General features: G+C 34.0%; 4 protein-coding genes across 4 annotated transcripts; 2 read left to right on the forward strand and 2 right to left on the reverse strand.

Moving 5' to 3' along the window:
* Positions 1 to 4: 4 nt before the first annotated feature.
* On the reverse strand, positions 5 to 5,766 carry LOC134268563 (galactoside alpha-(1,2)-fucosyltransferase 2-like; the record flags this gene model as incomplete). The annotated part of the gene is made up of 3 exons (XM_062750832.1): positions 5,678 to 5,766; positions 1,180 to 1,224; positions 5 to 891 (listed from the first exon to the last, which is right to left on the reverse strand). Coding segments are annotated over exons 2-3 (909 nt in total), but the record flags the coding sequence as incomplete, so codon positions are not given.
* Positions 5,767 to 7,141: 1,375 nt separating this feature from the next.
* On the forward strand, positions 7,142 to 9,905 carry LOC134268561 (uncharacterized). The gene is made up of 2 exons (XM_062750830.1): positions 7,142 to 7,743; positions 8,151 to 9,905. The coding sequence occupies exons 1-2, from the start codon at positions 7,184 to 7,186 to the stop codon at positions 9,316 to 9,318; spliced, it is 1,728 nt and encodes a 575-aa protein (XP_062606814.1). The 5' UTR covers positions 7,142 to 7,183; the 3' UTR covers positions 9,319 to 9,905.
* Positions 9,906 to 10,342: 437 nt separating this feature from the next.
* LOC134268562 (uncharacterized) lies at positions 10,343 to 12,501 on the reverse strand. Its single transcript, XM_062750831.1, has 2 exons — positions 12,278 to 12,501; positions 10,343 to 11,624 (listed from the first exon to the last, which is right to left on the reverse strand). Exons 1-2 carry the CDS (start codon positions 12,425 to 12,427, stop codon positions 10,401 to 10,403), a joined length of 1,374 nt encoding a protein of 457 aa, XP_062606815.1. The 5' UTR covers positions 12,428 to 12,501; the 3' UTR covers positions 10,343 to 10,400.
* Positions 12,502 to 17,928: 5,427 nt separating this feature from the next.
* Positions 17,929 to 25,135, forward strand: LOC134268560 (KICSTOR subunit 2-like; the record flags this gene model as incomplete). Its single annotated transcript, XM_062750829.1, has 9 exons — positions 17,929 to 18,050; positions 21,619 to 21,742; positions 21,873 to 22,019; positions 22,336 to 22,517; positions 23,151 to 23,288; positions 23,792 to 23,930; positions 24,261 to 24,356; positions 24,514 to 24,608; positions 24,973 to 25,135. Coding segments are annotated over exons 2-9 (1,077 nt in total), but the record flags the coding sequence as incomplete, so codon positions are not given.
* Positions 25,136 to 25,385: the final 250 nt, after the last annotated feature.

Genomic DNA, 25,385 nt, shown 5'->3' on the forward strand with positions numbered 1-25,385 from the left:
AACTAAAGTCTTTCCGGAGACTACTGTCGTTTCTAGCTACATTTTTGAAGTAGATAGTTGTGCCATTGGCCAGAAAACTCCCCCACCAACCAAACGATCCAACAGTCATAACTGTGTGATTGCACATCGAGATGGCGCACATGTCGACTTCCCGCGGGCTTTCAGGCGCGAAGACTACGTCACTTCCGTTTATGTGATATTTGCACCACTTGAGATCCTCCACATTCGGATTTGTAAAAACGATGAACACCAATGGGTGGTATCTATCTCTAAAATATTTCAAAGATCTACCGAGATATTCCCCTGTGGCTAAAGTATATCCATATTTGACATTTTTATCAAGTTTATAATCACCCCTTCGTATATGGACGCCCACTGTCGTTAGGTTGTTACTAGAGAAGGGTTTCGTCAGTGTCTCTATAAGCGTCCGTGCTTTATGCTGAACATCCTCCATAAATACAAATTGTTCCCTAATCTCCCTCTCCACATCCTGAAAGTATTTCCAAGACTGTAGATAGGATTTATGAATGTAGTTCAGATTGTTTTTCCTATAAAAATGGACGGAACCTTTATCATATGCACACGGTTTCCTCTCTACAACCTTTTCTGCAGTGTCACAAAACTGTTTGCCGATTAAGAATCTGGTAGAAATATTGAAAGTATTAAACATTAAGGATGTAGGCGTTATTCCTATAGTCATGTTTCTGGCCCGGGCTATCCCATAAGTTGAGGCATATTGAAACATATTGTTACCCAAGCCTCCCCGGAAGTAAGCACATAACCGGTTCTCCTCAGTTTGAACCGGAAGTAGGTGTTTCGGTCTTTTTAGGAAGAGGTAGAAAAAGAAGCAGTTGATCAACACACTGAAAAACAGGATCAGCAGCAAAAGGTCTAGAGGAAGAAAGAACACAATCAGATATGATGAACGGAAACAACTCAAATTAAGAATGATATAAAACTGTATAGTTTTAATCGTTAGCAAAGAAAACCCAAGAAAAAATTCAAAAAAGTTCGAATTCATCAATTCAGGTCACTAGCGCTACGGTCTTTTCATTATTTCACAAGTCTATATATTCTCCATTTTTTTTTACTGTTAACCGTGCTTAAACGTCTTTTTCTCTCCTAATATTTTAGGGGGAAAAGATGTAATTCAATAAGTATTTTTGAATAATTCAGTACCAGTTTTCATAATTCTTCTCATAACTGTTCATTTTTCTCGTGTCCCTAAAAAATAAAAATAAAATTGTGATATACAATGTATTTAGTGTTCATTGTTGTTGTTAAATTTTTCAGCAGTGCAAATTGAATTAAACTATAGAATGATTTAAATCATTTAAGAACATATATACGTTTCCTTGCCTATATTATCCTTACGTACACTATACATGCATACATTAAAACAAACAGACAACCATACAAACTTGCTTCAATGCAACTGCAGCTAAAACAGACAATAAGTCCTTTTTCTATTGCTAGAGAAACATGTATACATTTAAATACTTAAAGCTGACATGAACTCTTAAAAAGGCATCATTTTTCATCTTTGTACGACTTACTACATTCCTGTACGCCTTTGTCCGCCATATTTCTTCGATTCCGCCATATTTAATCGAACATTTTTGGCCACCTGTACCTGCTATATATAGCCTTTTACAATTGTTTCACTTGAGTGATTTTCTATCCTGGCTGTCGACATGTGCACATCTCCGATAGCATAATTTTTAGAAGTCAATAAACTGACCAATACATGTTTGAAAAGTAAAAATTCAACAAAAACTAGAACTATACCGAGAATTAAATTATTTTTGAATGCATTTGCTGCAATATAGAAAATACACTTTCACGGAATACATTCAAGTAGAGCAAAAATTCCATGCAGGTCAGTCGAGAAAACGCGTCAAACGCAGTGATAGAAATTTTACCTGAGTACTGCTATCGTTACAGGGATGTGCACATGTCGAAAGAATTATCCTATTTTACTTTTATTGAAAAATGCATCTCAGAAATCATGTAATCCATTGCTAACTCAACAGTAAAAACTGCTTGGACACACGTGGTCCATGCCGATCATTTTATTTGGTCAGGGAAAATATCAAAGGTTGAAAGCGCCGTGGAGTTGACTGAAGAAAATGCAAATAATTTTTTTTAAAGAATAAACATTAATCTTGTCTGTAAATGAAATAATGTAAATAAAATTTTTGAAAACATGGTTTAACTTCATCAAATTTATAATAAAGCATGCATTATTACGAATCATTCACCTTTTGAAGATATGAAGATATTTTCCTGTGAAAGGGGGGGGGGGTAATAAAACATGCATAACATTCTCATAAAAATATTTTAAGAAAAACGTCTGAAACAGATCGGATTTCTTTATGATCAAATATATTCAAATAAATACTGTGTATTGGCTTTATTAGACCTAATATAATTTGATTTAAAGTTGTTTATGATTTTATGCACAATGAAAGAAAAAGTGAGCAAATTCACATACCCCACGCTCCCACAAAAGTCGAAGTGTTGAAATTCACAGAAAAAATAAAGGAATCGTAATTTCCTTGTAATATGCCCATATATACACATTGTATCCTAAATATCTGCAAAGTTTGACGAAATTGTGTGCAGCGGTTTATGAGGAATTGCCCTGACAAACTGCTCATCTTTATATTCAAGATATCGCCAAAATCTAAATGTAAAAGTGCGGAAATTCCCGAAAAAATAAAGATTTCGGAATTTCCTGGTAATGTGCAAATACAGACACATTGACTCCTTTAAATATCTCGAAAGTTCGACAAAATTCTGTGCGTTAGTTTATAAGAAGTTGCACTGACCAAAAAAAAAGGGCTGACTGATGGGTCCAAAACATTATACCTCACGCAACTTGTTGCGAGGGGTATAATAAACGAGTTTGATTCTGTGGTACAATGATAATGAAAATAGAATTTAATTTGAATTAAATTTCTAGACATAAATAATTAATGATTACTAGAAAAAGCAGATAAAATGAGAGAGGAAACCCCCCGCGAGGATTTCCGCATTCTTCCTACAATTACCTTTATAAATATTCTATTGTCTTTTGTACAGGTTCAGCATATACATGTAAGTGTTGGAACCGGGGGGTGGCTTTTGTACAAATATATACTTAGTATAGACATTGAATATTGCTGTGTAGTCCCCCCCGGGGGGTATCATTTAGTGAGCTCATTGCTCACAATACCTCTAGTTTCTCTTTCAATTTGGCCGTTTGGGTTAACTTCTCGTCCAAATTAAAATTATTATTCAATTTATGAAGTTTCGACATCCCGCCTGAAAAAAAAAATCCTTGATCTGTCCTAAAGCTTAATAAATGGACAGCACAAAGTGCATAGGATCTTATACCTATTATTGCTCTAAGAGATGGCTACAGAGTGAGAGAGAGAGAGAGGGAGAGAAAGAAAGAGAGAGAGAGTTCAATATACAAAAGAGTAAATAAAAATTATCCGTATTCAACCAGTGTCAAGATTCCCTACCCTAGCTTTTAAAATTATCTCCCAAATATTTTACAGAAATTATTTTTAAATATAAAAAAAAAAAAAAAAAATAGCTAGACTATCAGGCAGGGATACAGAAATCTCGAAAGTCTCTCTTTAACACCATAATTATAAAACATTTATACATACCTCAAAATGCACATACATTTCAAAATTGAATTCGGCAGAGATGTCTGTCTTCCAAGAATATTTAGATTACGGTCATGTCAATTATTTTTGCACCCCCCCCCCCCCCCCCCCCCCCCGCCTAAAAAATCAAATGCCTAAATGTCAATCTGAACAGGGGATGGCATTTCTTCGTGTGTTTGTGTGTTAAAGAACGTATAGATCTATGTACACATAAAAATTGTATTTTGGTTAATTGCTTTTAAGATTTGAAGTAAATAATTACCGTACATCAAATTACTTGGTTTAGATTAGAGATTAGTACTATAATAATCAGTTATAATTGACAAATGAATTTTGCGACGCAAACCAACTGCAGACTATATACATGACTTTGTATAGAATGTATATTAGAACTACATGTAGATAGACAATTCAGTTATAATACCCCCCCCCCCCCCCTTCAGCCGTGCAAATACCAAATAACTTCGCTTTCCACTTGTGATATTTTCCCTGACCAAAATCTGATCAGCACGGACTAAGTGTATCGACGTGCTTGTCTGTACGGAGTAATGACAGTGTGTTTACTATTGAACTTTTACGGAGTTTATTTCTTTTTTGTGATGCATATTTCAATAAATGGAATTCAGGGTGTATATCACTTGACTTGTGCACATCTTCGAACCGATGCAGTAACCTCATTACCAGGTATGGGTACGTTTACAGCGTTCGAGGCGTTTTCTCGATATGCACCAATTGCATAGGGGCTGCAAATCAAAGACGTTGGTTGTTTTGTGCCATTCAAATGATAATAATTTTAAAATGTGTTTGCAGATTTTACTGCTTTTTATTTCAAGTTTATTCTGCATAAATTGGCGCACTGTAAAAATACGTACTCGTGCATCTAAATTTCTCACCAAACTTGCATTTTTTTCTTTTGATTCAAATCAATAATTATTCAGAAATATGATTATTACTTTGTTTATAGTGGTTTTGAAATGTCTTGATCTTCTTATTTGTTCTCATATATGCTTTACCATCGGAGATGTGCACAAGTCGATACCCAAACCAAAAAATCATTCAACTGTAACGAGCGCATTGGGGTATACATCGTTACAATGAGACAAGGTATCTGAAAGAAATATGGCGGAATACGGCTATCGTTGGTATGAAACAAGTCGTACATAGATGAAAATGTTGCGTTTTTAAGAATTCATGTCAGCTTTAAACTGGAATGGCGCTTAAAAAAATGGAGGTACTGTGAGCACTGAGCTCACTAAATGATACCACCCGCCAACAATAAAGGCGAAGTCCAAATTTTGCTCTGGGAAACCTGAAATAAGTGTCAGGTCATATATGGCATTATGTAATAAAGAATCTGTGAAAGTATATCATTAAAGTTTATTCAGTGGTATAGAATGAGTTGTAGATAAGAGGTGGGTACCCTCCAATATGATAGAAAGAATGGCCATGTCAATGTTTTGGTATCGTAAACCCAAAGTATGTGTCCGATTAAAAAGTAAAACAGGAGGTCACCTGGCGTAAAAACCTCTCTCTCTCTCTCTCTCTCTCTCTCGTAAGAGTGTGTGCGTCTTTGTGTGTTTTCAAAACAATAACGTAAAACACTTTAAAAATTTAAGAAAAGAACTGCAAATTCTGTCTCGAGAGTAAAAAAAAAACAAACATATATTTCCTTATTAATGAACAAACATATCTTCTACATTTGTGACTTGTCCCAAGGCCCGCAGGGAGCGCATTTTAACGTACATGTACGACCAGTTAACCTATTAATGTTGTTGGAGAACGAAGCCCTTGTACATTCCGCTTACTTCTAATATACGATTTACAAAAAAAATGTTCTTTTTATTGAATCCTCCACCAAAAAGGGGTAATTATTTTTGGAACAGTTGATCTCTAAGTAAACGAATGGGAATGCATGTCGGGATTACGTATGATTAATTTGAATTACAGCAGAAATTTGCGCAATTTCAAACAAAAAAATTCATAGAAATAAATAGCGTGCCCATATTTACAAACCTCACCTGTTCAGTGTGTTCACACACATTTCTGATGAACAATATCAGAGTCAGGAACTACTACATTAACTGTCCCATATTACAGTCTGTTCACATGTAAACAATAACTTATTCAGTGAATAACATGCCGGAAAACTTACTATATATAGACTAAATTATGCATGAAACAAAGCTAATGATATACATCTACCAGCTGTTTAATACGAACCTACCTTGAATTTAAGATGTCGAGTCAGACGCGTGTTGTCAAAGAACTGCGTCACGATGCATCGAGTGATGATAAGGACGTATTATCGCGGAGACTTGGCGTGGATCTAACAAAAATCATTTTATTTTAATATGGGAGCAAATATTACAAACCTATAAATAGTTTTTAAAAAATATCAAAACTGTGTTGTATTTAATATAAATGCATTGCTCTCATTGACCCCCTTTTTTCTGTGCTTATTTTCATCTAGGACTATTCAGTTTCTTTTGTTTCCCACAGGTGTTGGTTTCGATTCAAGACTCATGCGAAATATTCACAAAAGGTGTTTTTGTAAGTACATTGAAATAAATCCAAAATAAAACAGATGTAATTTTTTTTGTTTGATTCTCTATATATTTTATATAAGGTTCAAGGTAAAATTTTCGTATTACCTCCAAAGTCAAGGTGATGCTAATTCTCGATAAGGGCTGTGTCTTATCACGAAGTCTCAAAGTTATTATTTAATAATTCTATTTCGGGATAAGACTCAAAGCTTTATCTCAGAAAAAATTAGAAACCCAAACATTTGTCTCGTTGGTCGTAATTTATCCATGCTAGGCTGTCCAAAGTTATTTCTATGTTTAATAATAATAATAATAACTCACCCGGGTACTGAAGTTTCAGAGAAATAACCAAAAAATGTATTTAGGCCATTTTAGGGTTGCTTTTAATTATTTTCTGCATTCAATGGGAACAGGCAACATTTATGGGATATATTTGAGGTACTGACACATTAACTAGAAAAGATTAATAAATATAATTTACCTTAAAAATGCATAAACAAAAAATACATAATTATATTCACAGTATTTAGATCCGTATATGCTAAAGTACATGTAATTGTTTACTCATTTGTTTTATCCCCCCTTTCGTAAATTTTGAAATTTTTATGTGACGTTAGACGTAGAACTAATTTAGTACATAATTTATTTTCATTCTTGATATGCATCTTGTATAAATCACTGTGGCTACCGTATATACTCGCCTATAAGTCGGTTTTTTGGGAGTCAATTTCTGGTCCAAAACTCTGTGTCCGACTTATAGGCGAGCTATAAAAAGAATGGAACTATATGAGGTCAGTCCATCTGAAATATTAGCTTTTTAAATACAACCGACTTATAGGCGGATCGACTTATAGGCGAGTAAGCCTCTTTCGATAACCTAGTTACCTCCCCATAGGAACTCTCTAGTTTTGGAGGTTTATAACTTCCGGTAGGTAAAAGTTGCTGATGTAGGGACCAAGGACGTTGCTAAATCGTTTAAAAATGGAGGCCTTTGATAAAATGACAAAGAGACAACTAATTGATTTTCTTAAAAAGTGTAAACAACCAACTTTTGGAAACAAACCTGAACTTATACAGAGAGCTAAAGGTGCAAAGGACTTAGGATTAGATGTAGACCACGACGACGTCGATTCGGGAGATCAGCATGCACAGCCACAGGACAAAATAATCACACCGCTTGGGGAAGGAATACCAGTACCGTCAAAGCTAACGGAAGGCTGGGTGACTAACTGCGAGTATTTTCCAGACATTACGGAAAACGAAATTTACAATTACCTGGTATTAAGTAAACGTACCTTTGATTTAAACCAACAATCTGCAAGGCGACAACTTAAAGCCAAAATATTTTATGATGAAGGTCATGTACAAAATATTGAAATTAATCTAGTTACAAAAGACTCTTCACATTGTATTATAAAATGTGACTGCTTACCATCAATTCCAACCAAAGACAAAAGTAAAAAACCTGCGTACAGGTCTTGGGTTTGCTTGTCTAAAGTCACTGGTAGAGTCCACACAGCAGAATGTAACTGTGTTGCAGGGTAAGTAAGTTTTATAATATAATCATGAAAAGTACATGTAAATTCTTGATATTAACATGATTAATGTAATAAGCTGATAAGCTAGAGCCACTGTGATATACTGAAAAACCAAACCTAGCCCTTTGATTTTTTTTTTAAACTGCTCTTTGTAACATTTTCTAATGCATAATATCAAAGTATGCCTGACAGGTAAAAATGTGTTCAGTACAAGTAGGCCTACATGTGCATGAAATGTCTTTGTACATTAAATGAGAACTGTTTGAAAAAAGTACTTGTACCAGGTGTCTTTTTTCTTGCATTTTGCATCAGTTATAAAATTCAACATACTACCTGTACTAGCACTTTGATGTTTTAATGATTATAAATATAAAAAAAAATATTAATAATTTCTTTTTTTTCACTTCTAGAGAAGGGGGTGCTTGCAACCATATCGCAGCATTGTTGTATGGAATTGTTGACATAACAGTAAAAAAACACACTGGTAAAATTGCCCCAACTTCAAAAGCATGCGAGTGGATCAAACCACGTAGCAGAAATCTTTCACCAAAAAAAGCGCAGGACATGGATTTCAGCAAAACAAAGACAAAGGGGAAAAACAAACCATGTTCATATAGTGTCAGTGAGAAAAATCCAGACCTAACCTTACCATCTGTTCAAGTTTTTAAAGAAAATCTGACAAAAATAAATCCAATGGCAGGTTGGCTAAAAAACTTTTCCACTACATGTATTGAAACATTACCCCCCACTGCGAAATCAATACCTGAACTTCACCATATAACCTTCTCTTACATGGACAATGTTGATCTTTTTTCGGATGAATGTAAACAACAATTTATGCAGTATTTTGGTTCACTTCAAGTCTCAGCAAAAGAGTGTGAAATTATTAATAAAATGACCAAAGGTCAACACATAAACCCAACATGGAGAGAAGCTAGGCATGGGAGACTAACTGCCTCAGACTTTGGTAAAATTGTACGGAGAAAACCAGAGACTTTACCTGACAATTTACTTAAGTATATTCTTGGATACTGTCCATCTTTTTCAAACAAAGCAATGGAATGGGGGAGAGAGCATGAAAAAGTTGCCATCGACTGCTACCTGCTCAAGGTGAGGGAGATACATCCACCACTTACATTCCAGGAGACTGGACTAGTTGTCAAGGAATCGCTACCTCATTTAGGTGCCAGCCCCGATGGACTAGTGTACTGTCCTCACTGCAAGCCTTACCATGGTGTTATTGAAGTAAAGTGTCCGTACAGCTTTAAAGATGTGCATCCCAAAGAAGCGGCCTTAAGTAACAATTTTTTTTGTATCTTAGATGAAAATGGAAATTTACAGTTGAAGAGAAATCATGCATATTATTATCAGGTTCAAGGGGTAATGGCCATCAGTGAAAGAAAGTGGTGCCACTTTATTGTATGGACCAATAAAGGTCTTGAATTTGAAAAAATTTTATATGATGAGGAACTTTGGGAAAGTGAAATTCTTCCAAAACTTAATTCTTTTTATTGTTCTGCAGTATTACCTGAGCTTTTTTCAGACAGAGTTAAAAGAGGTCTTAAATTAAAATTTTGATGAGTACTGACATGACACTAAAAGTCTCTAAGGCCATAATAAAAATATTCCTAGATTCTCATTCCTGCCCACCCAGATTTTATACCTCCGCCTCGATTTTTCTTAATTTCTGTTTTTCTTTGTCTTAATTCTCTAGGGATCAGTATTTATCTACCATTCTACTTTTGTTTTAATCCTGCAAAAGTCTACATGATTTTGACAGCTGAAAAGATGGTAATTCCTGTAATATGGTACATGCATTTAATATTTTAAACAAAGGTCATTGGTTGAAAAAGATTGGTGATGATGTGAAGTAAGAGATAATTGAACCTTTACTATGACTTTTATTCGGGTACTGTAGATAAAATTACACCGATTGACCTGGTCAATAAAAAATCTGCTGAAAAAAAAATTAAAATAAAAGCTGCCCACGGCTTCATTTTTAAATAAATTCGGATGAGAATCTAGCAATTTATTTATTATGGCCTAATAAGCATGACCAGGTATTACATAACTTAACTGTGCATTTAGGGTATGTGTACATGTACTTTGGTATCATAATCAACATATTTTGTAATACTTGTGAGTATCTGATCAATAAATTTATAACAGAGTACTTTATGTTAATTTTCTAAATGTAGGTACATACATTACAGTACCTCATAATCATGATAATAAAGTAATAAATTTTACACAAGACCAAAGATCATTGCAATGATACAAGGACATGATGCATTTGTTTTAAAAACTTGATTCATACAGTTACTTTAATAACAGTCAACTGAATTGATATATTTCTGAATCTTTTAAAATGTAGAATTTTAAGATTTTCTGGCATAAGAAATGGCAGTGCAAATGAATGAAGTCATTCTGGCTCATCATTGCTATGACCTTTGGAACACTTGATTTCTTACTTGCTCATGATCGACATACCGAATAAAAATAATGTAAAACATAAGTAGATTTTTGCTATTTATTAAATGGTATAACTACTTAATAACAAGTTTTCCTCTACATATGTAGTATTTTGCACAATGAAGTACTTAATGCTTATAGTTATTCTGAGAGATACATTATTTTTATGATTTACATAGTAGATTATACTATGACTGAATAAGTGGGGGCATGAGATTACAGAGAGCACACACAACAAACACTATTTTGGACACTTTGTCGTGAAGTGATATTGGAACCACACCTTGAATAATTTTGAAGTTTTTTATTCGCTCCATTGCTCGTTCCACATGGATTCTTAAATTTGCAATCCTTCTGGTTTTTTCCACTTCAGATTTAGTTAGCCTACCATGTTTCTTTAAAGGGGGGATAATGAGATGAATTCCATTTGGAGTGCATAGGTCAGCAATGAGGAACCCTTTGTCACCCATTATTGCATCCCCAGGTTCACATTTTTCAATTAATTTTGACAACTTTGTGATTTGTTTGTCTGATGTACTTCCAGTCCATAAATCGGAGACATGTGTAATCACTCCACTAGGGCTAATTCCAATGAGCACCTTCCATGTCATGTGTGACTTGTAGTCTGAATACATCCTTCCTTTGTTGGAGAGTGACTGAGGTGTTTCTGTATAGATCTCAGTGCAGTCAATAATAACACGACAATTTGGGTACCTTCGTTTAAAACTGTCAGGCATGTTTTCTTTGATAACATTCCGTTCTGGCCAAGCCACTAAAAAGTCTAGATGCTCATACATCAAATCTAACCATTCATTAAAAATTTTACTGCAGGTTGACACAGATATATTAAATCTTTTAGCCAAATCTTGAATTAAGAGTCCTAACCTTAAACGCATTAATACCATTAAAAACTCATCAATATCTCTCATTTTTTTGGGTCTTCCTCCAGTATCAGGAACTGTACATTTATGAAAGTCTGACAGATGTTGGAATAATAGATAAAAAGTCTCCTTGTTTGGCAGACCAGTATAAAATGATATATCCTGTTTCAAGTCTTCAACTGTTAAAAACGGTAAGGTTGTACCAGTACTTTTGTCACATAATTTTTTTGAAGAGACCATATTACTCCCACATGTATCAAGGTAACTTTCAATAGTCTGAATACAAACACTGTCATTCTGTTGAACATCAGTTTGTGTCAGTTGATTTTTCTGATGAGATAAGGTTGATGTTTCTATCAATCCACAGTAATCGTGCATTAATACGGATGTGTCCAATACAGATTTGTTTGCATCAACTGTAAAACTAGGGTTTTCAGCAGAATCGGACTCTGAGGTCTCTGAATCTGATCTCACTGTATTTTCTTGTTGATTGTCATTTATTTCTTTTAAAACCTCCGTTGTTTGGTCAAACTGAAAATAAAGGTCTTATATGTGTAGTATAAGTATCCATACAAATATGGTGTACATCATTCAATAAACTAATTAGTTGTAATGATTTTTTCTCAGCCTCAAGGAAATATGTCTATACTACAAGTGTAACAATAAAATTATATACCAGTTTGTGGTGATACACAAAACATTGCACCGTATCATTGTACATGTACAAAATTGTACACCTGTGTATCACGATAAATGACGCATTATAGGCAAATAATGAAGTTCTTTTACTTTAACCTAATAAAACTGATGATCTTTATTTACTTCTGATATTTATTTACTGTATTCCGAACTTATTCAATTCAATGATACATAAATATATACTGTAAACTTTATCAAGTTTATGAAAAAAATCTACAATCCCCACCCTTCCACATAATAATCTGATATAAATAATCTGATATAAATAATAAACAGAGAAATTCAGTTTCTACTAAATACCACAGGGAACATAAAATTAATATCAGAATACATAGGCCTATCATGATACAACCTCATTGTATCACTATACATCATGGTACGCTGCTTTTCATGCTATAATCGAATCATTACACCTTGACTTGAAACTGGTAAAAACGTCCTTGATTTTATTTACCCAATTCTGATAAATAAAAAAAAATACATACGTTTGTAGTCTTAAATGTTTTGTGATGAAAAATAGATGGTAATGGATGCTCCTTCGTCGGACCAGACAGCGAGATGAAATGCTCGGAACATAGTCTAGAGCAACTTGTTGGCTTCCAATTCTTGCGGCTGACACGGTTTTTCCATATCATTTTATGTTTTTTATTAACTGGGAATCGATGTAATGTCACTTTTCTATCCTTAATATTTTTGCCACTATAGTTGTGACAGTTCGTGGCACAGCAGTATAATTTCCCCATCACCAGGATCACAAATGACAGAATTTATTACTTGTTTACAAACACGATCTCTTTTTTTTACCTACCGGAAGTACAAATAGAAAAAATTCTTGCATAGAAGAGTTCCGATTTTCAAGAAAGATAACCTAGTTATAGAAAGACTATGGACCTGGGGCCTGTTTCACAAACGTTTCTTAAGATATGTCGTAAGACATAACTTAAGATATGCCTAAGTTATAACTTAGGAAGTTCCTAAGATTTGTCATATCTGTTTCACGAAACAATCTTATCTTAAATTTTTCCTAAGTTATTTCTTAAGTTGTGCCTTAAAGGACTAAAGAAATAACTTCGTCGCTCTATCTACAACTCTCGATATGTCAGTATGGCTTATATTTTTAGCTTCAAAAAGGGGGGGGGGATTTGGGATTGCCCCCACTTTCAAAGGACTTGGACAGAAATATGTTTTAACTTTGCGAAGTTTGCATGCTGCTAAAACTAGGCATTCACAGACACACCCTTTCAAGCCCCTTCCCTTCCGGGCATACGATATTTGTATTTTTTAAACATTGTTCTACGTGTTATACGTTTACTTTATTTTGCTCTTTATAAGGTATCTACTTGTAAATGAAATTCAAAAATGATTGCTTCGTAGCGAACACATTTGATTGCATTTTTTTTTTAATCTTTGCCAATGACTACTCCACGTTAGTTGTTCGTGCTGTGTAAAGCTTTCTCACATACAGTGTATATAAAATAAGAATGTCATGCCACAAAAAAAAAAATCCAAAATTCTCGACTACAGATATGAAAATACTAAAAGAAGAAGTTAAGGATACACCAAAGGCTTTTTTCAAGATTTTTGTCAATTTTGAGATTTTTGGCTAAGAAAACAATGCTAATCACTGCTTTACAATGCATGAAAAATTTTGGCTGATTATTAAATGGTTTTCTAATTATTTAACAATAATCAAACATAAACACTAACACATGTGAATGTGCCGTTATTGAAGCTTCTGATTTGGTCTGTAACTGCCTGCTTCTGAAAGGAGCAATAAATCACTGTGACCACTTGGGGAATTCTTCACTAGCCACACAGAGGTTATCAGTAATTAAACTACAGGGGCTCTAGATTTAGGGAAGGAGATCTAACAGGTCACTAATGACCATGAAATAAGAGGTGGAGCTCAGCTCTTGCCATTTTGCCGGGAAATCTTTCTGATTGAGAATTGAACCTATTTTACTCCATTTAAAGCACCTAAATAAAGAAAAGAACCTCCCATTCTTGTGAATATGCATAGGAAATATGGAAAAGTGACATGTATCCAAAGCTGAATCTCCAAGGTGTCATATATTTCTAGATTTGGCAGACTTTGTTGTGTAATGGGTTTTTGCCCTCTACTGTAAAGTAAGATCAGACAGTTGGTGGTATTATTTCAAAGGATTCAGCTCCCTTATTTATTGACCAATTTCTCTGAAAACTGGCCAGAATGCGTCTCAAATGTGTGTTCACAAAACCGTATCTCAGATTTTTGATATCTTGCTCAGTTCTCGAATTATTGGGGGAAATGCAGAATTGGGATAATAAATTGGTAACATTGAAAGACAAATGGATGTAACTATTGAATAAGAAGATTTATCAAAAATCTGAGATACGGTTTTAAAGTTCAATCTTTAATCTACATTGAGGCAAAATTTTGACTTTGAGAGGTGGAATACAAAAAAGTTGATTTATAAAATATAAATGCACTAATATTTACATTAAAATATTAATAATTCTTTAATAAGATAAAAATGAAAATTTAAATTAGGATCATTAAATAGTAAATTTAACAAGCTTTCAAATGATATATACTTTTAATATGTTATCTTTGTTAATAAAAGAATTACAAGCAAATTAAATTTTGCCCTTTGGAAACCTTTGGTGTATCCTTAAAAAAGGAAATATATTGAAATCTCATGCACATATTTAGCTATACATTGTATTAAGCGGAGAGGTTGTAATTCTCGTGCCGTAGGAACTGGAAGAGCACGGGAGGGGGGTGGGGGTGGAAATTATAATTTTACCGATGTATACAATACTATAAACAACAAAACTGCGTTATGATTGTGTTCCCTCAATAATAAAGTCCTATAGGAGATTAGATGCAACCATTCTTGGGAGAAACATCTATATACATCTGTATATCCGGAGCTTGGTTGGGGGTTCATCAAGAATCATGTACTTAAAGAAAGTAATCACGTGTTTCCATTAAATATCTAAAAACATCATTTTTCAAATTCTAATTTAATATCGATTAAAATACTAGTAATATATAAATAAATATGCATGTACATATAGATAAAAACATATTGTATATACATGCAAGTATAAAAATGGATCAAATCACGCGCTATTTCTTGGTTTACAAAGGCGTGCTCTTCAAATGATGGGGAATTATTCCAGCATGTGTACATCTATTTCGCCACCTCCAGTTTTGTGAACGGACATTTTTATATACCTCGGACTACTATTAACACGTTTGTCTGTTATTGAAAACCCATGCAAAGTAAAGCAGTTTTGACCTAGACTGGAGAGAACACAATTATACATATACTACTAGTCTATTGGATTTTCTATCCCCTAACACACACACTCTCTCAGACCTGTTTACCCATAACGTTGTCTCTCAGTATTTTTCTTTAGATTTGTCCGTGAGATTTGGCATTTGCCAGTAAGATTTCATTTTCCATCAATTTTACATATGTTAAAAGTGAAAAACTGCTTTTCTGATTACAAAAACATGCTTTAACAACAAGGTCTTTGTCATTTTGTAATACCATAGCGTTTTGGCAACCGGATATCGCTTAGGTGTTTGAAAATCTTTCTCTTATTTAGCGATAAATAAAGTAAATCTACGACAGATCATAACGAAAACTAACTGTTAAATTCCAAATTAACTTATTTCTGATTTCCGTATTTTCATAATGGCAAAACGTGAGACGTATTTTAGACTAAAAATCCGTAAAAAATACGGCGAAATCGTAAGAGTAAACAGGTCTGCTCTCTCCATAAGAAATCTTTGATATGCAGCCGCAATATTTAGTTTCTTCCTAAGTCATCGATTTACCTGTCCTAAAGTTACGATATAACTTAGGAATATCGTAAGATAAGACGAGGTTAGTGAAACGGATAAGTAATGAACTTAGGAAAAAGTTCTTTCCTAAGATAGAACTTAGTCCTAAGTAGGCTTTGTGAAACGGGCCCCTGTATGGCAGGTTAGGGCGAAGGTTAAAGTCTTTTTCAGAAACAATTTAAACTGCAACGTCAAGAGATCAAAAAGCAAGTCAAACTCTAAGGTCAAGAGATCAAAAATGCATGTTGTTTAAGCATCCAAAGATAGGACTTGTGTCAATGGATATACCCGCCGAGGTACCAACTATTCATAAGTTAAAGTCAATGTTAATGTTTTTAAAAAGTTGATCAAACTATATGGTTAACGTTAAATGGTCAAAATTAATGGAACAAAAGGGAGGACTTTGTCAGAAAAAATACACATGCGAAATATAAAAGCCCTAGCACGCAACTGCATGTTCTAGCATGCTTTGCATCAAGGTGTTTCTTTTCGCTCTTCATTTGAATCAAACATTCCCATTGGCGTAAAGCTACACCTCGTTTCATTGGCTGATTTTTTTTAAAGCTGATTGGCCGGGGCGGAATCAAAGACATAAAGAAGCACAAAATACGTGCAAGTTTTCTGTAAACTTTATTTGTACTGCAACACTACTCAAAAAACTAAACCGATTCAATCTTATTGGCTCCGCCTGTTACGATTTACAGTGTAATTGCACGGTGATTGTTTATTCCTTTTGTAATACTCAGCAACCCGTCGTCATGTATATGTTAGTTGCTTTTTTAAAAAAACTAATCAGCACTTAGGAAGAGAGCTAATGAATAAATGTTTAAGAACGGAGCAAAGAAAGTTCAGATTCTCAAGAGTTTGAGAGTCGGTATAGTAAGGCGAAAAGAAACACCTTGGTGCAATGCATGATGGCGAAAGTTAAAGTTTTCCAAAAGGAGGCCAAACTCCAAGGTCTAGGTCAAAATTGCTGGTATCCAAAGGAAGGTCTTACCTATAATTCTAACTGTTCAAAAATGATGGCAAAGGTTAAATCTTTTAAAAGTGAGTCAAACTCTAAGGTCAAGGTAAGAAATATTAACATCATTTGGAAGTTTTTGTCACGATAAATAAATGAGTGAAATATGAAAGCTTCAGCACCTATTGTTTAAAAGTTCCCGGTCTTATTGTGAACCTTTCAGGAGAAGGTATTTTTTAAAAACCAAATAGAATGGCATTTGAAGACAACACAGGCACGAAGCAACAGGGGGGTCTTTTATAAAATGTGGATCGTGTATATGTGTCATTCGAAAACGGTCGGTATATTTTTATAAATGGCCTATATGATAGAGGACTAAAGGGTACATTATCGATAACATGTAGTGCATATTAAAATACAAATACCGGTGTAGGGAAAAAAGTGTTTGGACATCGAACACTGCATGATTCCCCAGCATGGCAGCCTTTGGCGAAGGTCAAGGTTTCTCAGGTAAAACTATACAAGGTCAAGGGATTAGAAATGTTTTTTTTTTCAAAAAGGACTTGTATCAATGAAAAAACCCGTGAAAAATAATAGCCAAAGAAGCAACCGTTCTAAAATTAAGGCTAAGATTTTAAAGTTTTTTCGAAAGTGGCTCAAATGCCAAGGTCAATGTCAAAGGGTCTAAAACATTGATGCTTAGGGAAATGACTTGTCACAAGAATATAGGTCCTACATGTGAAATATAAAAGCTATAGCACCAATTGATTAAAACAAATGGCCCAAGTTTTTTTTTTTTTTAATGAACCAACTCCAAGTTCAAAAGCGCAAAATTGTTGATATCCAAATGAATGTCTTGCCACAAGGGATACACATGTGAAATACAATATATACAATGTATGTGCATATATAAACCCTGGTATTAAGTGTTCAAAAGTTAGGGTCAAGGTTTAAAAAGTCAGACTCTTCGGTCAAGGTCAAAATATCAAATATATTTATATCCAAGCAACAGTCTTGTGACAATGAATACACATAACTATGAAGTATGAAAACCCTAGCACCAACTGTACAAAAGTTATGACCAGAGTATATTTTTTGCAATGGGCAAGGTTAAAAGTTTTAGTGGCCAAACAAGCAAAATTAACAGATCAACAGACAAACACACAAACAACGGGGAATCATTTGGATCTATATTCACAGAAAATACCTTAAAGCTATTGTCTTAAAAGTTAAAAAAAAAAATGTTGAATTTCACTAACATGAAATTAAGTATTTCGGAATTACGATCTCTTAGCATATTGCTTCTTCATTTAGGGTCTAAGACCATTTTTCCTGCTTGAGATGCACAGAGGAAAAACTGACAATATTGATTATATTCACAATAATGACAATGTTATTTGAAGTAATGTCATTAAAATACGGTTTTATTTGAAAAGCAGCACAATAATTTTCACCATTACAAGTAAGGCAAAATTCAACTCGTTATCACCAAGTGGTACTAATTTGCAAGATCATTAACTTACCTATTTTATGATCATTAATACCGCTACACATGATTTTATCAGGAAAATTATAGTCGATAACAAGTCGTTACCGCTACATATAGAATCAGCCAGCAATGCCACTGAATATGAATTCATTATAATTCATTAAAAGATATTTTCAGACAACAGTGCCTCAACCAAATGGCCTTCAAGACTCTACCAATCATGTAAATACTGTGTGTTTTAACATGAAAAATGCTCTGTTTTGAAAGTTTCTTAACAGTGTAAATGAATAAAACTGATTTTAAAATTTAAAAATAATTGAGAAAAAGAAAACTTTCCGCTCAAAATCTACCTTTTACTTCCCTGTGATGAGCAGGGCAAACAGTGGTAATATAACTTTTTTTAGCGGTAATGGGTAAGTAGTGTAATAAAAATTGTTAAAATGTAGGGGTAATTGTCTAATTGATACAAATTCACATGAATGTACGAGGGTTGTTCAAGAAGTTCGTGGACAACTGTCATATCTTTTGTATTTGAGGTCTTATGTTATCCAAATTTGGTAGAAATATTTTAACAATAAATCTAAATGATTTGTATTAATTTTTTTCAAAATATTACGATTCATTTAAACTTTATCTAGATTTTAAAAATGCAAAAATCGGATAGCGGAGCAGGTCAAAATTTAGTAAGTTACAAACAAAACACTTAATAATGTATGAAGTCTTATTCTCTGTAAAATGGAGCAAAAACGAAAACAACCAAGAAATTCAAATTAAGAGATAAATCGATTCGTGTTAATAAAATTTTGCTTTATATTTTGCTTGGTTGAAAAGCAATCGACTTGGGAAGATAAGTACAGTACCGACCAGACCCAACCTGACACAAAGCAGTTCCAGCGCAGTCCCGGGGACTGCTTTCTGGGACTGCTAAAGCAGTCCCACAGTGGTCCAAGAGCAGTCCCACAGCGGTCCCAGAGCAGTTCCACAGCAGTCCCAGAGCTGTCCCAGCAGTCCCAGCGGTCCCAGAGAGCAGTCCCAGTGGGCGGGGTTTATTAATTTTATGGGCGGAGTTAACTCAGAAATGAGATTTCCAATAAACAATGGAACTATGAAAGGCAGCTGAAATTTATTCTGAGTAGTATGCCAGGAATCCTTACTATGTGAAGGTCATTTAAAATTATGAACAGTACGCGCATAGAAGCAATTTGAAATACCGTAATATTTATTGAAGAAAGAAAGCTTTAAGAACATCTACATAAATGAATTACACTGAACATGAATATTTAATCATTATCCGGTATGTGAATAATTCAGTTTTTTTTTTCAGAGATTGATACTGGTTCCCATATTTATTTTTTATACAGAAAATTAAACTTGAATTGATTATTTTCCACCAGAATTAGCTTTGAATAGATCTTATCATTATAGAGCATGGTCAATTTCCATATAATCGGGATACTCTAAAGGCATTTTCTTAAGTATTGGGGCTTTTGAAAAATTCTTTGTTCATTTTGCCAAGAATTATTTTTCAGTCATGATTATTTTTACTGACATGTCAATTTAATTATTATTAGTTTCTCTAGCTCTACAATACTCAGTTTTAAGTGTTTTACTTGTAAATGTATGAAACCTTCAAATTATGTTCAAAATTAATTAATCCTGGTAGAATTTTATAGTTTTATACACATTTTCTTTATCAATTTTTTTGCTTTACATAGATTGAAATTAGGGTCATTGTTGAGCAACATGTTCAATGATGTGTAACATTGATATGTGTATACCCAAATGCATGCATGATTGATTTTCTGCCCAAAGGCGATTGAAATCGCAAGGGTTGATACCATTTTACACACATTAATTGACCAGGTAAACACAAGCAAAACAAAAAAGAAACAAATCACAATTCCCGGTATTTTCAACTGGTTATTTTTTAATTTTTTTTACTTTTTTAATAACTAAACTTGTTTGTAAATCAAAGACTATTTAATTAATAAATTCCCCAAATTTTAATAATTGTTCACATTGTTAATATTACGGAAAAATGATGGCAGGATTTTAAAATAAATTGTTAGGTTTTAGAGGGTTTCATGGCATACTTGTAAAACGTGTAGATTTTTCAATTAAAAAATCTCATTTAAATGTAATGATTTATTTTTGATAGTGCCAATGCAATTTTAAGTATTTAATTTTACATTAAATAATAAAATAGGCCTACATGTAGATTTTTTTCTCATGAAACTGTAGTTTATTTTATCCTTATTTAACAACTTTATTTATTTTTTTTAATTATTCTAAACTATATTTGTGTAAAAAAAAAGCCTCTGAAAATATCAATTAATAACTGTACATGTAATATATGTAATCTCTATTTATTAAAAGATTATAAGAATTAAAAATTTCTTTCCTTTTTTAATAGTTTAAACTCCTCTCTGCTGCAAGTAAACAAAACAACAGGGAGTCTGCAAATTAAGAATACACAAGGGGGCGGAGCTATCGTGCCACTCAAAACCCCTTTCAAGCATGAGTGAACAAAGCAGTCCCAGGGACAGCTGGGACTGCTGGGACTGCTTTCTATAGCAGTCCCACAGCAGTCCCACAGCGGTCCCAGAGCAGTCCCAGAGCAGTCCCACAGCGGTCCCAAAGCAGTCCCGGGGACTGCTTTCTGGGACTGCTTTGGTGTCAGGTTGGGTCTGGTCGGTACTGTAGTCCTTATTGAAAACGACAAAAACGAGGACGTTTTAGAACGTCACGGAGCAGCAGATAACGGTGCAATTTTGTGTTTTTCTTCGGAAAAATCCTGAATAAACACTAATAAAGTTGGAGGAATCGAGAAATATAGTCATGAGTGAGCTGTGCATGTATGTACAAATACTACAGGCATTATTTCAGTGACAGAGACTCAGTATCGGATGAGGAAAATCTGTGAAGAAACGGTTTAACTTTAAAAATCTGAATAAAAACTTTGAAAAGTTGGAATGTCAAGAAAAGACATGGGCGCTTCAGAGTTGCTCATCCTGTGAAAGCATGAAAGCAGAGTTTAGCAATAAAAGCAACCAAAACCTTAACAAAGGAAAGTATACGACGAAAGCAATTCTTAAAAGATAAATTTCAAATATTAGAAAAAGGATATAATGAATGGATATTGGATTATACTCTGTGAAATGTATAGGGATAGTATTTTTTAGAAATTCTTGACGCCATGTTTTGACGTTACAGTTCCGTTAAGTGTGCTCCGCGGGTACAAAGCATGTTGATTTTAAACTGAAGTAAATTGATTTCTGTTAAATCGAATGAAATGAAACTTCACACATCAACAAAACAAATATTTTAACATATTAGATTGTACTTATTTTAAATTTCTAGTGAGTAATATAAATTAGACTGACATCGTCCACGAACTTTTCGAACAACCCTGGTATTGGCAAATGTTTTGTGAGTTTAATCCTCTTAATGACATCTGGAAAGAAAAAACATGTAGACAAAATGAACTGAAAAGATAAAGATCAAATACTTGAAACAATTACCAGTATGTTTTTATTTTCAGATAAAGAATGACTAGCCTGAGTTTGAGTTTAGCGTCTCTAAATGGTGAGAAAGAAGAACAGTTTCTAGAGCATTATTTTTCTCACGTCAGTCACTGTGAACATGACAAAGCCAGGGAACTTGCAGTAAGTTTTCTTGCATCTTGATGTATAATTCTAGTAATAATTTTATAACATTTCTTTAAAATCCCCCTTTTCATCTTTTTTTTTATCAATGCTAATTAATTGCATTTAATTGGATATTTTTTTATAACAGGAGAAGGAGAGAGATGCTTACAAGGCAATGTTTGGTTCCTCCTGGGCCATGTTCTTACTTTCACTTTCACAGTTTGCCACAGCAGAGAAAACTTACATGTCACTGGGATTTTTAGAACAGAAGAGCTTCTTTACAAGATCAAAAGATGCAAGTAATTTTACAGTGATTTATTAAATACATTGTTCAATAGATGAATCATGTTAGACGTTAAGAATTGATATAAATATGAAAATCTACCAGTTCTCCGAAAAAATCTCTTACCTGTTAAAAGTAAGACTGACATCTAGCATGTGTAGATACATATGTAATAGAGAATGTGTTAATATTTTATCAAAAATGATGTCTTTTTATAATTTAAAGTAAATACTTAAAAAAAAAAAATTAAATACCCCCCGGTACATGTACTGGTATAACGTTTTGTCATGATTTAGAGAATTAAAGACCATATTTGTGTTAATTGCAGACACTGAAGAGCTGTTATCAGACCCTGATGCACGATTTCAGACGCGTTGAGGAGGCTGTGAAATCCACAGAGGAACAAGGATTTGGAATGTCCAGCAATGCGATCGAATTCGAGAAGTTACTGGCCCATCTTTGTGATCAGCTGTGCTTCTTCACACAGGCCAGACAGGAGACAATCAATTTGTATCCTATATAAAACTACTTTAATAGCTCAGACCTGTCACTAATCTTTTCCATCAGAAATTTTCCTTTCTCTCTTCCAGGATCCCCTTTGAACTAAGAGATGGGTCCAAACCTTCAAAATCCTTAATCTTCCTTTTTTCGCCAGGATATCCAGCATGCAAACATAATTGCAATAAGATAGAGGAGTCTTAAACCAAATCATGGAATTTAAGTTTCTAGGGTTCAGGTACAGGGTGGGGTGAGGAAGGTCTTATGCTTTTAAATGCAATTTGTTTTTAAAACCCCTCTATTCCTGAACATCTAGGTTATAAGATTAATACATGCAGATAGTGTACATGTAACATGATCATAGAATCCTCACTCTTCTTGAATTGTGATATGGCACTTGAATCCAGAGTTCAAGTTCAAGGTGGGTTAAGTTGGTCAAAATATGTAAAAACATTATGGTTCTTTCTCAGATGCCCATGGCAACTTGTGTAAGTAAGAGAAGAAACCCTGAGACTCCCAAAGAGTTGAGATATCAAGGTTAAAATAAATACCCTGTAGTGATTCAAAGTATGAATTCAAGATATCAATGTTTAGGATACCAAAGATTGAGCTGTATCGCAGAAGTTCCTTGACAGAGTGGACTAGCTATGAACAAGTTCACATCATGGGAATGACAAAGCATATCAACTTTGAAGATCTTAACATGGTTGTCAAGGAAATTATAGCAGGACACAACAAGAATTTTCATCATCCAATTTTAGCACCTCTCAAAACTGTGTTTGGGTAAGTCAGTGAATTGTTGGATATTTTAGATCTTGTGAATATTGAGATCTTACACCATTGATTTTATGAAATACCAGTTATAAGCCAAAGGTTCCAAAAGCCAGCTCAATGGTTTTATAATTATTCTTCTGCTTACAACTTAAACATTTAAGTTTGTACAAAACCAAAGTGTCTGAATGTCTGGAACACCGTGAAGTCTAAAATAATCAAACTTAGTCAGTTAATGATCAGTTGATGTGTCTTCTAGCTGGCACACCGTGAAGCCTAAAATATTCAGACTTTATCAGTAAATAATCAGTTGATGTTCAGTTGAGGTGTCTTTGGGATGATCTGTCTACTGTTGCCATTCTTACCCACTGGATGTTCATGTGTCTTTGTCATAGTCTGACCATATTCAAAGTTAAAGATCTTGTTCATGTAACATCATTTTCATTTCTTGAAATCAACGTACATATATTTTTCTAAACTTAATTAGAATATATTTTTCTATATGTTTTTTCTAGGTATGAGTGTGATACATTAAACCATTTACTGGTTGCCCAGACAATGATGTCTGACTGGAAGTTTCTGATGGCCCTGTTACACATTCATGAAGCCCACACAAAACTGACCAGCTGGGCTACATTAATTCACCCTAAGGAGGTAAGCTCATGTATGTTACACATTCATGAAGCCCACACAAAGCTGACAAGCTGGGCTACCTTAATCCATCCTAAGGAGGTGAGTTTATGTCTGTTTTATAACTACTTAGAAAAAAAAACTGTTCAAAATTGCAACAAGTTATCCAAATTATTAAGGGAGAACGCTGTGACTCAACACTAAAGTGGACTCAACCATTGATGGTTCTGTACATGAGGGTATATAATAAAATACCAAGATTTTTAATGATAGAATTTATAGATATTTTTTTATCATAAAAGAACAATTGCCAGATGATATTATCTATGTACATGTATCACTTGATTATAACAGAGTAAGAAATCAGCTTTTGGAGGCTCCAGTAAACATGGCTCCCTGCCTGCCCTTTATCAGTGGCTGAGTAAATTCAAAAACCTGCTGCTCTCTAAAGTGAGTCTACTTTCTACGATTTCCATAACTCTGTCTGTAAATAAAACTTTGATATATTTATTTTCTAAACTGTTGTCTTAGTATCTGAGTAATGAGTTTACTACTACTGTTGATGACACTAATTTCAATTGTGAGTATCGCACTGCTATCATTTCAGTTCAGTATCTACTTTTACGACATCCTACAAAGGCAGGCCTCTCCCCCGGAAATGAAATCGTTGATCAGTAAAACTCCTGATGATTTTGTCACAAGGTAATAGAGAGGATGAGATCATATTTATATAATTATATTACATTGTGAATCAAATAATAAATGTTCAGTTCTCAAGTATAAAGATGATTATTAAATCAAGTTCTCAATTTGTAATTCTTTTGTGGTTGTGTTTTTGCTATTTTGATGGATGAATGAAATTTTTGAAAATATTGTAGTGTAATAAACATACTTGTTCACATAAGCATATGGTGAAACTATATGTTGTTCAGTAAAACTAATGGGTATTGGTGACTTCAAATTGTAGCAAGAACAGATTCTGTATAGAAATGAAAACTGATACAAATTAAAGATGTATCTGAATTCAGATATTATATTGATTGTTGACATTTTGATTTGGTTTCAGAATACAGACATTTCACAAGAAGTCTGATGCCTGTCATGTCTCCCTGGTTCTGAACACTCAGGGACTCGAGCGAGTTTTCCCCGGGGGATATCAGTACCCAGGGAGACTGGTGGAAACACCCCAGGGACTGGACACTTTTCCTGCCATTTTTTCCTACCCAGGGGTATGTCTAAGTTAGCTAAACTTAATTAAAAAAAATAATTAGTTAAAATGTAGTCATGCTCAGGCATAGTTAGAGGGATACCTGTCCATAAAATTCATAATTTTCCTCTATGAACGCTGAAACATAGGAAAAAGTTGGAATGGCATAAAGAATGTGAAATCTGAGAGACAGGCACTGCTTTATGCACTGTTTGAGTATGGTCAGGGAGGAGAGAGGATAAAAGACAAATTTGCACTGTGTATTAGAACAT

The sequence above is a fragment of the Saccostrea cucullata genome, unplaced genomic scaffold (assembly GCF_032062105.1).
Source record: "Saccostrea cucullata isolate Sc308-1 unplaced genomic scaffold, CSIRO_AGI_Scuc_v1 ctg9233, whole genome shotgun sequence".
NCBI lineage: Eukaryota > Metazoa > Mollusca > Bivalvia > Ostreida > Ostreidae > Saccostrea > Saccostrea cuccullata.